The sequence below is a fragment of the Ceratosolen solmsi genome, unplaced genomic scaffold (genome assembly GCF_000503995.2).
Source record: "Ceratosolen solmsi marchali unplaced genomic scaffold, CerSol_1.0 scaffold13, whole genome shotgun sequence".
In the NCBI taxonomy this organism is placed as follows: domain Eukaryota; kingdom Metazoa; phylum Arthropoda; class Insecta; order Hymenoptera; family Agaonidae; genus Ceratosolen; species Ceratosolen solmsi.
Window position 1 is genome coordinate 9,185,213 of NW_011948418.1, and position 20,196 is coordinate 9,205,408.

At 28.1% G+C, this 20,196-nt stretch overlaps 1 protein-coding gene across 1 annotated transcript; it reads right to left on the reverse strand.

Moving 5' to 3' along the window:
* Window positions 1–3,654: 3,654 nt before the first annotated feature.
* Rel (nuclear factor NF-kappa-B family member relish) lies at window positions 3,655–11,019 on the reverse strand. Its single transcript, XM_011497342.1, has 16 exons — window positions 11,002–11,019; window positions 10,687–10,854; window positions 10,323–10,489; window positions 10,103–10,244; window positions 9,875–10,016; window positions 9,679–9,783; window positions 9,501–9,612; window positions 9,151–9,278; window positions 8,796–9,034; window positions 8,046–8,294; window positions 7,864–7,987; window positions 7,093–7,337; window positions 5,169–5,342; window positions 4,790–4,915; window positions 4,285–4,647; window positions 3,655–3,852 (listed from the first exon to the last, which is right to left on the reverse strand). Exons 1-16 carry the CDS (start codon window positions 11,017–11,019, stop codon window positions 3,760–3,762), a joined length of 2,595 nt encoding a protein of 864 aa, XP_011495644.1. The 3' UTR covers window positions 3,655–3,759.
* Window positions 11,020–20,196: the final 9,177 nt, after the last annotated feature.

Below are 20,196 nucleotides of genomic sequence, written 5' to 3' on the forward strand. Positions count from 1 at the left end.
ATTTCCTAAATCTGATATTACAATGATAATGTTGCGGCTCAAGCGCCATTTAACAGTTATCTCATTAAAATTTCATTAATAAGAACATTATCGGCTGTTAAGGCGTTCATTTCGTTGAAATTAACGGATAAGGATCCAACAAGGATAGTAGTTTGGGAATGTCAGGTGTTATACAGGTTGACAAATAATCGTGATTTAACTTTGCTAACAGTACAATATATTAGATGATCGTTTAATGATTTTTCTACCGCCAAACGTCACAACCCATCAAAATTTCATCTTTTAATAAAAATAATAATTCTGTCCAATATTTTCATTGGCAAATTTATTCTTATTTGATTAATTCGATTACGAGGGACGATCAAATTTTTATATCCGTTTATCTAAAAATTTGCAGAGTTATCATAAGATATTTTGCGATACGGGGATCTTGAGTGTTTCTCCACCCACCCACATGACCAATTCGACAAGGACGCCATCTTGAAACCAAAGTGGATATCAATCTTGCTGGCACTTGTAGATTGGCAATGTTTATTTGCTTTAATTGATGCCTGTGTGCGTTTGCTTGTAAAATTTTAATTAAAGTAATGCTTACTTTGTATTATATGATGAAATATGAATAAATAAAGTATCGGAATAAAATGATCATTTGGGATCATTTGGGCAAATTAAGTATATCATGATCGATTTACTTGAATTCAATAATTAAAAAACAGCATTAGAAAATTATATTTAATGTCACTATTTGATTTGAAAAACATTGAAAATAAATTTTTATACACACATATAAAGCATTTAACTGCATAATAAAGAGGAAACATATATATTTTGTAATATACGTTATAATACATCATTATTAATTATTAATTTATATTATTATAAGTTATAAGTTATAAGATAAAGCTTAAGTGAATATTTATAATAATTACAATCTTGAAATCATTGAAAAGTTTAAATTAATAAAAATTTGGCGAACTTTCTGTTCATTTATTTATTAGAAAATATTCCGATTGAAAATAATATTAAATCTAATATGCTTAATGACATCGTTCAATGGCAGCGGCATTTTCAATATATAAAGATAAATTTTGGGAAAGAAAAAAAACAACATCAATATTGATATTTATGTCAAAAATAAACCACGTGAATAAGCTACAACATTTATTAATACATTTCGACTCTACTGTTTTATTATAAGCAAGTAATATATTATTAATTTTACTAATAGCTATTTGAATAAAATTTACATTTCCTATATAATTGATAATGTTCAAATTTATAATTCAATTGTAAGGAGTCAAGTTTTTATGAGTCGACCTTTAATTTTTTTTCTTTTTTTTTTTTATATATCCTCTGTCTATGCTATAGTTGAGTTATTATATTATATAAAGAAATATGTAAGTTTTTTAATATTACATGGTAAAAATATAGTTTTTCTCGAATTAAGCAATGAGATGTTGGTTCTTACCAAAATGATCTGCTCATCTAATTTTATATTTTAAATTAATCACCGAAGTATATTAGTTAAGTTAAATTTGTAATTATTTCGTTATCAATTTTTGAAATTTTATCAATAATAAAAGTGAAATGCATTTTACTTCGACAATGCGTAGCATAAAATCTATTACACTAGAAGAAATTTAATTTTGGCCCGTTCGATTTTCTTAACTATATTTATCTTATTATTAACTTTATCTATTTTAACAGGAGCTATAACAATATTTTTAATGTTACCAATAATTTGGTCTTTTGGGAGGAGAACATTCTACGCGCGCGCGCGTGCACGCACATACACATCCTACTATTATAGCAAAATTATAATTTAGTATTTCGCACTTCTTGAATATTATATTTGCAAATGGTCGTATAAAAAAATGACCGTGTAACAAAACATTTAAAATAATTTTAATTGTATTTGAAATTTGTAATTATATCGGTATTAACATTAATATCTATTACCAACTATGCTAATATTAAAACAATTATTCATTTACTATTGAAATAAAAAACAATAATTGGACATATTTTATTCTAGTAAGAACTATTATTACAATTTCTGTTAAGTGTATAATTTTTTTGAATAATTTACCCCGATGAACGAACGTAAGTTTATTGATTTTCAATTTTGTTACTTTATTTGCTGTTACAGGATTAACTGAAATTATCTTAGCAAATTTCATTCGATGACTACATTTCATGATACAAAATACGTTATTATTTATTTTCACTGTATTGTATCTATGACAGCTATTTTTACAATATCTGCATCTCCTCTTAAAAGAATTAATTCTTTAACGACCGTCTACCTCTATTTATATAATCGAGCAACTTGCAATTAGCAATCGTCGAGGATCTAGTGATGCCGACAGGTTATTTCTCAAAAATCGACTATCCATGCGAAGAGAGATATAAACATTATTTTAAAAAGATTGTGTAATACTTCAATATACTCCCAAGTTCTTTTATACGTTTAATAACAATGATATCTGACTGCAATATTTATGTATTTTATTTATGATATTCAGAATGCCATAAAGTTAAGCATAATTGTCGGCTCATAAAGGAAACGTAGGAATTTTTTTATAAATAGCTAGGTGATATTGGAAGATATTTTTCACTAAAAGCTTATAATAATATTCCAATTTGACAAATTTCATAATCTAAGAATAACATAAGTAAGACTTTAGTTTCTAATCATTGAATTTATTAGTGACCTTTGCATGCTTTCATCGAGTCTTCATAATTACTAAACAATCTATACATTGTTTTGCGTAAAAATGGTTGCACTAAAATAAAATCTTTCTTCTTGTCTTTTAATATAAAATAAGAAAGAACATTTTCTTCTATTAAATAAATAAAGAAAATAATAATGACAGCGGGATGTTTATTAAATGTCCCATATTTTATTTATTCTATTGAAAATAGGTGTCTAATCTAATCTTTAATCACATTTTTTATTGTGAATATAACAAAAGAATGTTCTGCATAAAAATGTATTGATTAAATGCTAAAATTCATAAGAATTTTATCTCTAATTTCTTACTAAATATTATATTTATAATATTATGATTAAATTCATATTGAATACAAGTGATTAAATAATTTTAAAAATTATACAATAGTAAAAGCGTAGTATCGACGATCTAAAATGACGCACGGAATTCCCGCATAAACTAATAAAAGTATTTATAAAACATCGATACTCGTGTACTGTAGAAACTCCACAATAATACGTTTATTATAAAATTAAATATTAACTTTATTGTTTCTAATACAACATATGCAAAGCGATTGTTACAGCTTTACGTATGAAATATTTTTTTATTGTATTCTGTGATGAAATCCAACTGACTTTGAAATAAATATAAGGAGATAGAAAATTAGAAAAAAAATTTTCTGAACAATAATTATTGTATGAATATATTTTTTGTAATCTTCAATCGTGGCACTATTATTATAAATTATACTGATAAATAATTTAAATATCTGTTTAACCCTTATCATAGCAAAAAGTCTCTTACATTTTCGAAAATGATATAATTTCATAGACAATCTGGTCTTGTCCCTTTTGATTATTTAAAAGTCTATTATTAAACTTTCTTTTATCCATGATGCATACAAAAATATACGAAAAATTTCCAATACTAATACATTTATTCAAAGGCATGGGCGAATAAGAACAAATATCAACTAGAAAATTTTTTTTATTTAAGTATAACGATCTTTTGTTGAAATGTACATATAATTTATATTACGAAGTCATTGTTTTTCCAATGCAGACACGGCTTCAAATTCTTGTACATCTGTCAACAAATTTTTTACATTCTGCAGTGTAATATCGGGTTGCTGCAACTAGATTTACAAAACTTGAATTAGAAACTATTATTATTATTAATTAATAAGCAATAATATATTTTAATAGTAAAATTAATATATAATATTAAGACAAAGATGCTACTAGTACATTTTTCAATAATTGTAATTACGTTTGTTCTTAATTCACACACAAATTTAATAATAAATTCAACAAAATGTTATGCTACTTGGGAACGTAAAATTATTAAAAGCGCAGAATTATGAAAAAAAAAAAAAAAAAAAAAAAAAAAAAATATTATTCACTATCGAGAACATCAAATGAGCAATTTTACGTTTATCATTAATGATTTCGTTCTAATAATTGACAGAAAAATTTAAATAAACTCTCATTAGCAGTGACATTATAAAAAGTTGGTACTCCATAATTCGAAAATATACTTGTAGAAATTTAAACAAATCCCCACTCACTCTGATTTTCGTAAAGAGCGCCGAACATGGGGACGATGTTTTTCTATACAGCCTCACTAAGGATCCATGATTCGTATGTTGAGCCAACCTCTCCCAACCACCCGTTCTTTCCAAAATGTCTTTTATACGATGGACATGATCATCCGTCAATTTGTCCTCCCAAGGCCTCGTGCTCGACATGGATTTCTGCGAAATCGGAATGGTAGTTGCCCTGTTGGTCGGATGTTCCTCCGCATCCGAATGATTTATGACAACGGAATTCGATCGAGCGAAAGAATTGTCACCTGGGACCATATCACAACCGGAGTCCAGCTTCTCGTCAACGGAATACTCGCACCCGCGACCACACGAAAGTTGCATCAACTGATTATAAGTTAAAAACTTTCCAATTACGTTCTTCAATAATGTTAAGTTTTATATCATTAATTGGGCGTTTAAAATCAGACGCATAAAATTTATACAAAATACTCAAGCTTTTGTTTATCTTGTTTATCTTATTAAGTACCTTTTGGTCATTTTGTGCCAGGTCGCACGACGATTCGTCGGATTCTGGAAAGTCGTCATCGGAATCGCTGCTTTCGATGTCGATAACCGAATCAGAAATATCGATCAAAATTTCGGCTGATAATCTCTATTGTGAAATATTACTTATTTTAACATTATTCTTTAGAATACGTTTTCTTAACTAAGAAATAATATTGCTTTCAGCTACGATCTTTGCGAACATTAAAAATAGAAATACGCGTATTAGTAAATTTACAATATCGTTCTGAAAAAAACAAAATTATCAACAGAAACAAATACAATTATAAATAAAACCATATATTCTTTCGTTTAATACATACGCTAAGGTACAATACTGTTAAATAAGATAAATCACTCACGCTCATATTTTCCTCTTCATCATTCCGATCAATATTATTATTCCTTATTTTTGGATCAGCTCCGTACTTATTAAATATTTTAATAAGATCTTCGGCACATTTACCCCTTTTGGCAACTGCACTCTGTAATGCTGTATTACCTCCGAAGTTTTTCTTATTTAAATCGATTTTCGTCTATATATAAACATAATACGTTTCATATATATATATATATATATATATATATATATATATATATATTCGGCAATAGATTTTTTTATTTAATGTTGTGTTGATTTAATGACGTAGATTTAAGATAAGCCATGTGAAGATGATTGAAAATTTTGAGAGCACTTTATCGGTATTTTAGGCTTAAAATTTTTTAATTCATACGTAAATATTGCTTATTTATTTATTATGCAATTCAAAAATTCTATTCAAAAGACTTGTATATCTTTTTTCTATTTATTAAGAAATTCAATAAATTAATCAATAAATTTTTACTCTAAAGTACCATTGAATTTTATTTAGCATTAAATTCTTTGAAGGAATTAATGATATGAACTTTAAAAAAAAAAAATTAAAAATATTATGTTCATGGAAGGTGTTTTATTACACGCAATTGTCTTGTTATTTTAGGCACTCGGTAACTTGAACAGAACAAAATATAACTGTAATCTTTAGTAAACCAATATGGAAATTTATCAATTGCAAAGAAATAATTATGTTTAGGCAAAGAAAGTGAAACATTTTTATGTATTCAATCGGTAAAGAAATTCAGAAAAATTTCTTTCATTGCTCCATAATATTTTATGTAGATTAATAATGTACATAATGTAAATTGAAAGATATATCGTTCCCATTTATTGCATTTCCTACTAATGTATTATAAGACTTAAGCGACAAACCGAATTTATCACAATAAAAATGGTCTGATTAAAATTGAATAGGCTTGTAATGTAAAAATATGAAACATCGTAAATAATTATTCGTGAAATTTTTAATAGTTTTTAATGCTACTTTATCATTGCAGAAAAGCTTAGAACAACTATATAAGTGAAAATGTATTTTAATTTCAATAAAATAAATATTTAAATTTATAAAATAATGCTTAAATTTAATAAATTTAGAATTGCAATGTATTGTAATCGTGACTTTCTCTCATTTTTTTCTCTCTTCACCTTTATAATTCAAAATAATTCTAACAGTCTTCAAGAACATTGAAACCAGCCATCATATTTTTCTTACGATATCAATATTGTGAATCAATGCGTATAAAAGAGCTCATATGCATCCGTACATGACGCATCGAGAGCGATTAAAGTAAAAAAACTAAAAACAACTTCTCCTCCAACACTCCTCCAAATTATTTCGAATGTTTCAAAACGTCACCACCCGTTAGTATACGTTTGTGCGTTTTATAAGTACGAATAGGCCGCTCTAACGTTCCACTCTACAGCATATTTCCTCGTCAAATTATGATGGCGTGATGAAGATCAGTTTGCACTTGTAATTGAAAAATTACGACCATCGACAGGCTCGAATAAAGAAAAAAAATTAATTTAATTGTCATTTAACTTTGATCTATTAAGTAAATGACTAAAGACGGATAATTAATCATCTTATTAGTTAAATATGGCATTTACAAATTATAATATTTGCACGATTATTTATATAAATCAATACGTTCCTTCTCGACAGATAAGACAGATAATAGCAATATAAGACTCTTAAGGCAACGTTAGTATATACAATTATTTATAAAAAAAAAAAAAAAAAAAAAAAAAAAACACAAACACACACACACACATTAAGAAAACTTTAAATAATAATAATGATTGAATTGAATTTGCTCGTTCCAAGCACATACGAAACAACATGGAAAGCCCATCTAGTAAGACTTATAATACTAAACCTTGAAAAAAAAGAGAGAAAAAATCATTACCGTGGTGAGGAGATAATCGACGATATGCTTGTGATTAGCATCGACGGCGATATGTAGGGCGGTGCATCCACATAACTTGTCGATGGAGTTGACATCAGCCCCGGCTTTTATCAGGACGTGGACCGCGAGCAGCGAGCCGACCTGCGCTGCTAAGTGCAGCGCCGTCCATCCGGACTCCGTGTGTGCCTCCAGGTTAACATTTTTGCTCGAGCGGAGCAACTGGTCGATGCAGCCGGATGCCCTCGCTAACGGATCAACAGCGCTCGCTCATTTGCTTGGACTCATTGGTCTTATTAAGAGTACTTTCAGTACTTTCATTTACATCTGTGCGCCTACTCACTTACTCGCGCAATTGGCAGAGCTCTTTAGTATTTTCAAAAATAGTTGTAGCATCGAATGGTGGTCTTAATTTCTTAATTACAGATCGTTCTAACTTTTTTGATAAATAATCCAATTTTAAAGTGCACATACGATTATCCAATTGATTAATTTAACTTACTGATGCATTTAACTTAATTAATTAATGTTAATTGAAAGAAAAACAACAATAAGAACGAACGATGTACTTATGTTAAATTGACGCGAACAAATGTAAGAACCTCTTACAAGATTTTCAATTAGAAACTATGTTGAATAAGAGTTAAAAAAAAAAAAAAAAAAATTGACACTCTTTATACTTTCCTATTAATTTTATTAATAATGATTAATAAATTAATTAATGTAACACGGGTGCGTGTATTTTCGTTTAGTTGATACATCGAAAGTGCTTACCTATTACAGCATTGTGTAAGGACGTTGCACCTGCTTCGTCGCATAAATTTGGATCGGCTCCGATGTTCAAAAGGGCTTTAACAATATCCGATTGATTTCGTAAAACTGCAAGATGGAGTGGAGTCTGAAAATTAATAGTGTCATTCAATTCATATTACAGACTTACGCAATGCGATTCTCACCATGCCACTACTATTTTGTATATTGACAATTTTGCTCAACAATGGATCGAAGCTTAAGATTGAAACGATGCATTTTGAAATTTTATATTCTTTATGACGCAGAGAAAAATGCAGTGCCGTATCTCCAAATTGCGTTGTTTTCAGCAAAATATTGCGCGTCATAACAATTATAGTTGCCTTAGAATTATCTGTTAATGCAGTATCCCTTAAGGTCCTTAAAACTTTCTGAAGTATATCGTTGGCGAAATTCTAAGAAAAAACAAAAAGAAGTACGTAAATGTATAAAAGTGATGTTAAAATTAAATAGAATAGTAAAAAATCATATTGATATTGCCCAGATCATTATTATACTTTAGGGCATTGAAATAGGAATTTTTCATTCGCAGTTTTATCAATTTGTTTAGATAATGTACCGGATGAAAAATGTTCGTAACTTAATGTAGACAGTAATTTTGATAATCAAATTTACTATGTGCAATCATTTTATCAAGATCACTTTTTCATTTGCAATTGAATAAGGAAATTGTGCGACATGATTTAATCACTCCAACATTAATGTAAAAAATATAATTAAAAACATACTGATTTTTCTGCTTCAAATTCATACGAATCACCTCCGTCTGTGACAAGATCATTATCAGCGCAGGGAGTTGATATTGCATTTAATAAGCTCAAATAATCTTTAAAATAATTAGTCGGTAGATTAATAACTAATTTATAAGTAATGAATACATTAAGCAATTAGTTAACCTTCTCACTTTCTAAAGTGCTGAGATCGCTGAAGTATGTTTTAAAATCTTCTGAATTACAATAATGATCATCGTTCAATAATTCTTTCAATTCTCCAGTAAGACTTGAAATGTCATTATCCAAATTTACAAATGTTTCATTCATTGGCGAGTAATTTTCTAATGAAGAATTCTCCATAAGATCAGTTTCAATAGATTCTACAGTTTCACAAGTAGACGCTAAACGTGGTCGTTTTCTATCTTTTAATTTTAATAAACAAATTTTGAATTAACTTATCCGATAAAATACAGTTCTAATAATTTCATGTTATTTTTTCAATAATAAACGTATAATTATTTATGCCTTAACGACTTACTTAAGTTCTTGTCCAATGGCTTATATACAAACATAACACTATTAGAAACTTCACCATCCGTTGGCCTTTCTAATCTTATAAACACTTCTTTTGGACTCGTTATATTAGTATCTTTATACGGTGGTGTTCTGAAAAAAAAAAAAAATATATATATATATATAAGAATAAGAATTATTTAATGCAAATTATGATAGAAATAATAGATTATTAATTTAGACAGAATATTATAAAATACTCAATAATTAAAATTATAAATTTCTGCTAATAGGTTAAGTTTATAACGCAGCTAAAATATGAAGTATATTTTAATAAAAAATAAATACGTGAAATGTTTATTGTCTAGTACGTACTTAAAGACAATTGCATATTGATGATGAACATCAAGTTCTGTAAAACGTCCCTCGGCTTCCCAGATTATATTATCACTATTATCAATTTCATATAATTTTACTTTAATGTTTTCTGGAACAATAATTTGTGAGTGAAGTTACCGTCATATTTATAAAATGTGTAAGCTATTAAACATACTTTTTCCTACTTTTTCAACCAATAAGAAAACTTCTTCATTTCCTTCACAAGAGCACGATTGTTTATCGATACGACAAATTTTAAGATCTCCGGTTAAAGCACTTTCTATACATAAAAAAAGACTTTGGTTAATGAGGGGGTAATAAAAGATTAAAGTCAAAGGAAACAATTTAAGCTAATAAAATTGAACGCTTACTTAGATTATTAATCGGATGGCTATATACTTTCTCTGTGAAAGGATGTAAAACATTATTCTCTCCATAAAAAAAACCTTGAAAACAAAGGGCAACGGTATTTAAATTCATCCGCATTTGAATTCTTTCTGCCTCTAATTTTATCTGAAATTATTGATTTATTTTCATACAATAATTGACCAAAGTGGTTGAAAAATTAAGAAAACAGCAATGAAAACTGTAAAGCATACTTGTATATCTTCACGCGTACTTATAGTAGCATTTCCAAACTGAACCTTCTCTTTTTCTCCTAAAAGTTCTATTCTTTTTCTTCTCACAATTTCATCCCTAACATGTTTTTTTGCTGTATGTATAATACCCATATTGTAGAATCTACAATCGAATACAAAATCATGGTTATTTAAAAAAATATATGTAATTTCAATTAAATTCAATTAATATTCTTCTTACTTTGCAATAAAGTTATTTTCACTACTAACTTCTATATCGTGCGGATCATCTGTATCAGTATTACCATTCTTTCTAACTAAGTGATGAGCATGAGGAAATCTATTTTCCTCGTCTGCGGTAACTAAAGTGCATCTTATGACAGCAATCTTAAATGGACAATTTACTAGCTGAAAAACGATACATATGAAAAACAATTCTTCTAGCCTATATAGGAAATATATTTTAATACGTGTATATGTGTGTGTGCACACGTGTGTTTGTGGGCGGGTGTGGGAGTGTATTAAAATCTCTACCATTTATTATATAAATACAGCATTACCCCGATCGTACAATTAAATATTAGTTAACTGATATTAATAAATACCTGTATCGTAGGAACTTGTTTTTTATAATTGGTTTTTTCTCTTTCACCAAGAAGAGTGCTATAATTTCCTGACATTTCAGATTTATATCTGAAACGAAATTTCTCCACCGGTTGAATTAAAATTCTCAATTGTGTATGTTCAACTACAATTTTGAAAATAAATAAAATCTCTTACTAATCACTTGAATAATTATATGCTACCTTTGCTATACATTTGAAAATTATTTATATATATATATATATATATATATATATATATATATAATTATCTTTTTATCAATTATAAATGAGCAATAAAATAAAATCATTAAGTACTATGCAATATAGATACATATTGCATTAAATTTGTTAAAAATATTCAAATAATCTAACACATGCTTATCTCTAGGTCTTGATCCCTGGAATTTTTAATAAACTTCATAATCTCAGCACTTGACAAATTATTGCAATAATTAATCTGCTGAGATGAATCCAATGAAGATGAATTTGATGATTCGATAGTGCTCATGTGAAAATAATCTGTACATAAAATTAAATAATTTTCGTAAAAAAAAACACACACGCACACGAAATAGTGTTTATATGTGAGTATGTACATATATATATATATATAATTAACGATAGTAGAAATATCTTACCATAGTTATTGGTAGAAAAGCTCTTCTGTTCGGCAGCTGTCGTTGGAGAGGTACTTTCCAATTTGTGAAATTCACGCTCGTAAGCGATGAAATTCTCATATGCATCAGGCATTTTAAAGATGTTTGTATACAGCTACGTTCGTACGAGTGGAGAAATTTTTTTAAAAATTAACGGAATAAGCAGAGTTAAGGAGAGAAGTGGAACGGTAGAGCCGCTGATGATTGAGACCCGATACTTACTATTCGTAAACTAATGTCAATTTTATATGCCAGATGCACGAGGAACAAGCATTACGCATAGTCGAGTCATAACCTTGATAATCACAGGTTCTGCCTCGATAACAGATTTGTTATCAGCATTGTTGCAACTTGCAAGCAATGTTGCCATCGATCATACAAATTGGCCAATCAGAGCAGCTGTTAAAATCTTCCGACTCCCAGTTTATCAGCATCCCCTCTCGTCAAATGATCTACAGACCCGAGCAGAGTCTGCTGCATTTGGCGAGGAAACGATTTTGTTTTCGTCTCTCGGCGTCTTTGTCTCAAAATTACCATTTTCCTATTTTGCAATTATTGGAATTACGAGGTCGGAGAGATGTCAAGCGTACCAAGGCACGGATGAACATTTAATATCTTCTCAAACCTTCAGAGATTTTTTATGCAAAGTTTTTTAAATAATTAGATTCGTAGAATTATACCCGCACTGTATTATATATTTAAGTATATAATTATGTGTAGCGAATAGTAGGTGGAATTGTGTGACAATGACGTAAAGATGAACGCGAGGTTTAAGAGAAGCGATTAAGCGTAATATTGTAATATGTATGTATGTAATATACGAGAATAGTACGAATGTACAACTGCTTGTTGTATATCTGTCCTTTAGGCTGGCCAAGGGGATGTAATTTTCATCGCGAGGATCAATTAAAGCTGCGAAGATTCAGGCTCGATCGATAACGAGGACGACGAGTTGAATGAGCTTGAACCTCTACGGCTCTACTACTGATGATATTCCTATGATTATGTGTAAAAATCCATATAATTGAAAAATAAATACTTGTTCAAAGTTTTGTTAAAAGAACTTGGTGAACTAAAATTAAGAGTCGATATTTTTAACGACAATGTCGATTAGAGTTCTAATTTATCAATAACTAAGTCACTAATTTAATTACCCATCAAATCGTTACACTTGTATAAAGAATGTTTATACGACATATCCTGAAAGATGTTAGTTTTGATAGGCAATTAATTTCATAACTAAATAATTATTGTCGATTTCCAAATTGTCTTGGTACGTAAAATAAGCATTTCGATTACCATTAATTATTAGACTTGAATTTAAAATCGTAATGCAAACAATAATAGGCGTTACTCAAAGTTCTGTCAATAAACAATTTGTAAAATTCGATTTCGCAAAAATATCACCTCAATATCATTACTTTTGTCTCATAATCGATCACCATTTTATAATTTAATCTGTAACAGAATCAAATAGATTGAGCGCATCGTAAAATGTCCAATGTACAGCAAATTACGCGACTGTAATTAAATAGAGGAATTTCCAGTTTTCTTACGGTGCTATTGTACTGCAATCGATTAATTTTATCTTGTTATGAAGATAAGTTGATTAAATAAAATGTCTATGAGAGGACGCGTATGTTTGTGGAATACTTCCATCTAACTTCATTCTCGATATTATTCTTTAAAGAAAAATGCTTCAAGTCACCGGGATAGATGAGATATTTTATTGACTGCCAACGGAAGCATAGATCGACAAGAATTAATATATTTTTTTTTTTCAGCTGATAATTTGCTAATCATTTATTATAAAATAACATCTCTTTACATTAATACACGCTTACTATTAATGCAACCGGTCTTTCAACGAATAGCAATTTTTAAACTTTTATATTTTTTATTTTTTCACTCTTCTATTCTATTTTCATTTATGAAATCTTTAACATAGCAAATTTCAGTCGATTATTTTTTATATTTGAATTTATTTTTTGTCTTTTAATTGCATTAATTCGAAATTCGCCTCATGATATGTACATATCATTTTTTGGGTGTGCGCGCGCGCGTTTGTGTGTGTTGTGTAGTGTTAATTTTTTTAATGAAAGAATGAAGAAACTAGTCCACGAATTAGCACTGTTTAAACACTTAAATTAATGCGCATATATTTATTAAGGCAAAAAAAACTAATATTTCTTATATGTATATATATATATATATATATATATAATTATAGATCCTAAGGCACTGCTATATTAATATAGGTGCAATGCAATAAATCTTTAGATTTTCAATGACTGTAATGTTTTTTATTTCTTATAATAATACCTCAGATGTATTTTTAATAATTCTTGAAATTATTTAATACTAAGTAATAATCAATACACATTTTCTCTACATAATAATGTATTGAATATTCTATGATTATATTATTTACCTTACAAATAATTCAATACTTACTTAATTATATACATATTAACATAAGAATGCAACACATTGTGCAATTAGTTATATATTAATATGCTATTGATATGAATGAAGACAGCAATAAAAACATATCGAAGGTCGCGCATTAACTCTTTAAAATAAACTGAATCTTCGGACGGTAAAATCATCTTCTACAATTATTAAATTATTACGTAGAAAATAATTTTTTCATATAAAATTAAATAATTCCGTTAAAAAGAGCTGCATTATAATAAAAATATTGATTTTTATTAATAAATGAATGACAGTGTTATTGTCAGCTATGTTTAGTACATGCAAATGTTAAGATTGTTTAGTTGTTATAAAATTAATCGCATTTAAATTGACCAATTGCAAATCTGTTGATAGATAAGGATAATCCAAAGTATGGGGGATAATTTGCTTAAAAAATATTTAGGATATAAATATAAATATGGCAGTATATTTTTCTAATGAGAAATTTAATATATTTCTTAATAATATTCGAGATAAAAGTCGCGAAGATATGATTGTATTTCATTTGAATATTAATAACAATAACAATAACAATAGCATGTAATATTGAAAAGTACCTATTTTGCGCTGATTATAAAAGATTTGATTTTTATTTAAAAATATAAACTAATGTTAATTCTAGCTGATAAATGATCTTAATAATATGCGCATCGAGAGATTATAAAATTATAAATTAAAATTTTTTCCATGCAACTGAATATTTCTCTTCTTATTACATATTATTTTGTATATGAGTTTCATATTAATTTAGATATTCAATAAAGCGAATGAACAAGACTAGAATACTAAATCCGATAGAGAGAAAAGGATAACACTGGTAATAGAACAAATAAATAAAAAGAATAAATGTATTTGTATGAAAAGGTCGGCCTTACTCATTCTGTTCATTATTAACTTTTCCGGACACGAGAGAAATCGAAGTGATTGTGCGATTGAAAATGAATGAAGGAAGAAAGCACGACACCGCGTGTCGTCGTGCATTTTATCATAATATTGTCTGAAGCAACCGATATTTAAGCTCAAACAGATTTTTCAAAATGGCACTTTAATTTTTTAATTTCAGATACGCAAACACCTCTCCGCGTTGCCTTCGCTCTCGTCCCCCCCCCCCCCCCCCCCCCCCCCAGTAATGACAATTGTGCTACAAATTTGTGGATCGTGTTATATTCAAACCCAAGCGAATAAATATGATTACAAGATTTACAATGCGAGCATCAATGCCCAATGTCCAATGTACAATGAGTACACCGTAGGTCTAATATTTTTTATTAGCGCAGTAACGTTAGTTACTTTAGTATTATCGTAGGTGTATGAAAAGTCATAATACCGCGTATACATTGATAGAACGACAGATTAACATTGCGTAATCGTGTAATTTAAATGACGACGTTAAAGTATACTTTGATGCTGCTTTTTCTCGAGTATCTTACGTACGTGACGTGTCCTGCAAATCTTTTCGCCTAACTCCAAACGCTCCATCGCGCTAAGATCGCAAAGATTTTTCAATCGCACCCACACTCCCATAAACCCTGTTATTCTTTATATTTTGAAAGGGGCTTCGCATAAAGAGTTTTTAAGAAAAATCTTCGTACGCGTAAAGGTTCTCGTAAAAATTCTCTCGGCACCTCGTTTCTGCCTTGCCTCTCCCCATTACCCCTCCCACTCCCCCTTCCCAATTCCCATCCACTCACCCATTCACCTTGATATCCGCTTTAAATGCAAATTGTATGGCCAACGATACTGATACTACTGCAGGGACTGATTGCGTCCATTTTTCATTAGCGTTCGGTTTTGCCCGGGGAAGAATAGCCGGCGCTGTTTGCAAATGCAGGAACGATATTCGCGAAATATTTGGCAATTGTTGGGAGGGTTATCGGCGAGTCGAGTGGACGGTTCGATATTGTGTCGAACGTCGGCCAATGGGAAATAAATAACAATCAGCTGCGGTGAATAAAGCTTTTGGGTAAATGGTAGAGCGAGCGCAAGCTGTCTCACTTTTTCTTCCTACGAGCCGATTCGCTCGATAAACAATACAATACAAGCGAAACAATAAATAGCACGAGAATTAAAGTGTGTGCGATATGTAAATTAAAATATCGGCACATAAATCTGAAAAGTATTACGCATCCAAATTGGCAAATACTCTAGTGTTTCTTCACATTAGTACATTACTGATAATTTAATACGAGGCTGCTAAAATTACTTATAAAAAGATTATTATTTCCTATAACGTACTTGCCGTTCTGAAAAAAAAATCTTACGTAAGAAATACTTATCTTGAAGTTACGTGCTTGAAGTTAGTGTCGATTGATTCGTGATTCGTTTAACAAGAAATGCGCTCAAGTTTATAATTAATCGTCATAATTTGTTTCCCGTCCGAATATACGATGACTTAAGGCATAAGATTGTTTCTTTTTTTATGTTTTTGCTTTTTTTTTTTGTTTTTATTTTTTTTGTTTTTGTTTTTTGTTTTATAATGAAACTTTTCCAAAGGAAATATCCTATTGGCAATGTTTCCTTCCAAATGGTTTTCTATTAGTTTGAATATATATATATATATATATATATTTGTCATTATACTTAGGGCACCGTTTCGAAAAATCCAATTATCTTCCTTTATTTTTTCATTTCAGACGATGTCAATGACAATAATGAAATTAAGCGATCCAGATGGATTTAATATGTATTTCAATGCATTACGAAAGAAAGCCAAAAATAACTATAAATCAATAATAACTATAAATAAGCGCTCGAGCGACGAGCCCCCATAAATATATATTATATATTTAAATTGAGACTAAAGTCTGAATCTTAATATGTCGTATGTTTGTGCGCACATTATTAGACAAATGTACAGTAGATAAAATTATGAAATGGAAATTGGAAAAAAAAACATTAGGATTATTTAAATAAAATCTACATCGAAAGTCTAATTATATACATAACTATGAATTTAACTTTTTTTTACGTCGATCCAATTTTTTTTTAATATGTATTATTTATTTATTTATTTATTTTTTTTTTTTTTTTAACTAACAATCAATTATTTGTAAATAAAAAAAAAAATGATTATTTATATTTGATATGCATCAAGAATACAACTCCAATGAATTCGATAAGATCCCCAGAAATTATTATATCTCTGAAGCATTAAATGGCAATATTATTTATCGTTATTTACTCGTGAATACTACGATATCAATTTTATAGAAAGAAATTATCATTAATGTTATCCAATTCAATACCTCCTACATGGCATATCGAGCTAATCTTCATCAATTTTTCATTAAATTAATCATCTGCCCTTTATTGATTCGGCATAACAATCTATTATACGTCACAGTCGTATAATTGACGTATTTATATCTAATCCCACATCAATAATATACTATAACTACATAAAAAAATATTATATCATATGAATATATATATATATATATATAATCATAATAATAACAATAATAATGATAATATCAAACGTATAAATTATTACATGTTGTAGTATTTTAGGAATTTTTTACATAGAATTTCAAGCTATTAAGCTGTTTTTTTATACAAATTATGAAAAAATTAAGAATTATTCATTTGTGTTTTAATTACTCTGAGTACATTCTGTGATATTGCAACCTACTAATTGTACATTCACTCGATTACATTAGAATGTAGACAAACTGATAGTATTGGCGATAACTCATTTCCTCACATAACTTTACCAAATTCGTAATATCATCACTCCCAAGCATTAGGTGTTAAATAATTGTAATTATGACAAAATAAAAGACATTTCAAATGTATGAAACTTCAATGTTTTATATAGTTATTTAATTCCTCACTTAACTTCAAGCTGATTAAAGTATTTATTTAACATCGAAATAAAATAGGCGAAGCAAATGAAATAATTTCCTGTATATTTATTTAATTATACGTTTAATAATAAGAAAAAACAATAAATACATTTATTATAATAAATTTCTTTCACGCTCTTATTCACAAGATATTATTTATAAATTAATATTATTTATAATTTAATATAAGATATTATTTATAAATCTTTGGTATCGATAAATGACGATATATTATTATTTAAATAAATCAACAATAAAATTCATTAAAATACACGTATAATAATGAGGAAAAAATAATGTACAAATAAAACATGAGAATAAATCCTAATATGTTAACTTTAATTATGTAAACTTTTCTATAGTTTTTCTTCTACTGTTTTATGAAGTAAACAATTTATATTTGTAAAATATCTATAATAGAAAGTATCATATATGAATTTATGTTAATTTATAAATAAATGTTATTGTAAAAATTTTATCAGCATAATTAAAAAACAATAAATATACTAATAGTGTGTGTGTGTGCGTGTGTGTGTGTGTGTGTGTGTGTGCGTGCCTGCGTAAAAAAAAATAATAATTTTCCAAATTAGTTGCAATTTTTTCTAAATTATTTAGTTGATATTTATTTTTAATGTTGTAACATAAAGGGAAATGCGACAAAATGATATCATATTACATGAAACATTCATGTAATATTTAATTAAATTTCATAATTTTTACATAATGTAACATATAATAAGAATAGTAATATTTTATAAATGGTGGGCAGTACAAATACGATTATAATTACAAAAGTTATATATTTTTTATCCGAATGACAAATTAAAAGAATTATGATACAGCATTTTTACACGTCAAATATAAGACATGAAATCAAGTTATTTGTTTATCTCAAAGACAAAAATTTACTTACTACTATTTAAGTATTTGATACTAAAATTAGATTATTAAGAAAACCAAAACGAGCAATCTGCTAGATTTTCATGATAATACATTTTATTAATAGAATTTTTTTAAGTTATTCATAATTGCATAATTTATCGATGAAATCAATCAAATAGGAAAATTCATTCTATCGTATACTATTATTTACATTTGGATACTTAATATTTGATAGGTCAAATTTTTATAAAAACTGTTCCAAGATATCTCTATTTTAAGTGCAATAACATCATTTTTTAATTTGCCAATCTACACAAGATGTTCTTATAAAACTACAAAGATAACGAGTATTACTTTTCAGCTCCAGAAAATTCTGCTGAAATGTAAATTTTCAATATAAGAGATGTTTAAACTTTTTTTTTCGATAGCACAGAAATAACAATGAAATGAAACTTTGAAAATTGAAATGAAAATTTCTTTAATGCATTATTTAAATTGAAATGACTAAATATATTCGATAATGAATATATATATTTCACAAAGCAAAGGATAATGAGTCTCCAAGCAAAAATTAGTTTCCAATCTTATCGCAAAATGGAAAAATATTGAATATTTATTTTCATATTAATCACTTTTATTCTTAATTATTATTTTCAAATTGATTGTCTATTCGTTGTCTTTAAACGGACTTTTCAACCATGTTTACACGTAAAAATTCTTAAATAAATGTAATTAAATAGATTTCTTAATAATATTTATATTTGTAAATTTTATTTCATATATGAGGTGGCTAAAGAATCATTATAACATTGATATTTTTTAATAACTTATTGTACCTAACTTGTAAAATAAACGCTCTTGAAGGGCTCTTAAAAATCATTATTCTTTCTTAATTATATATAATTAATATACATAATATTATACTTTCTTTTGTTGTACGAAATGTCGTGAAATGATATTTCTTAAAATTCAACTATTTTATATTGAAAGAAAGGGAACAAAAAAATTTCACGGTGTGCATTGTTAATATTTACATAAGTACTTTATGCATAATAATTGTCATTTTATCATTCATGTTAGTTATTTTAAGCAGATCGCGATTCGCCATCCATGTTAAAATGAGTTGAAAACTGCTTATTTTTGTATGCTTTTTTTATCATAATCCATGCAACATAAAACTATTTGTCAATTATACAAATGCAATTAATTGTGAATATCTTATTACGGGAACATTAAATTATAAAGCACATTATTGTAAGAAATGCTAAAATTCAACGCAACGTTCGGCAATTTTAATCAAAATTATAACACAAATATCCATTATATAAATATTATATTGATTTAAATATCATTCAATTATCTGTCGTACGTCTAAATCCACATTCATTAACCAGATTTACGTAAAGACGATTACCAGAGAATCCAAAACGATTTTGAAAATAATTTTATCTTCCAAAATCGTAGCCGACGTTACGATGTGCAGCATTACTTTTTATCGTAAATGTCGTTATGATAATGAGTACATAAACAATCGAGAGGCTATTATCATTTCCATTAAATTTGACGATTCGAATATAATCTCTTCTCACACGAGTTCCTTATCGCACCTACGAGCTTTCGAAATTCCCGGTGGTAGGGGGCTGCACATTACC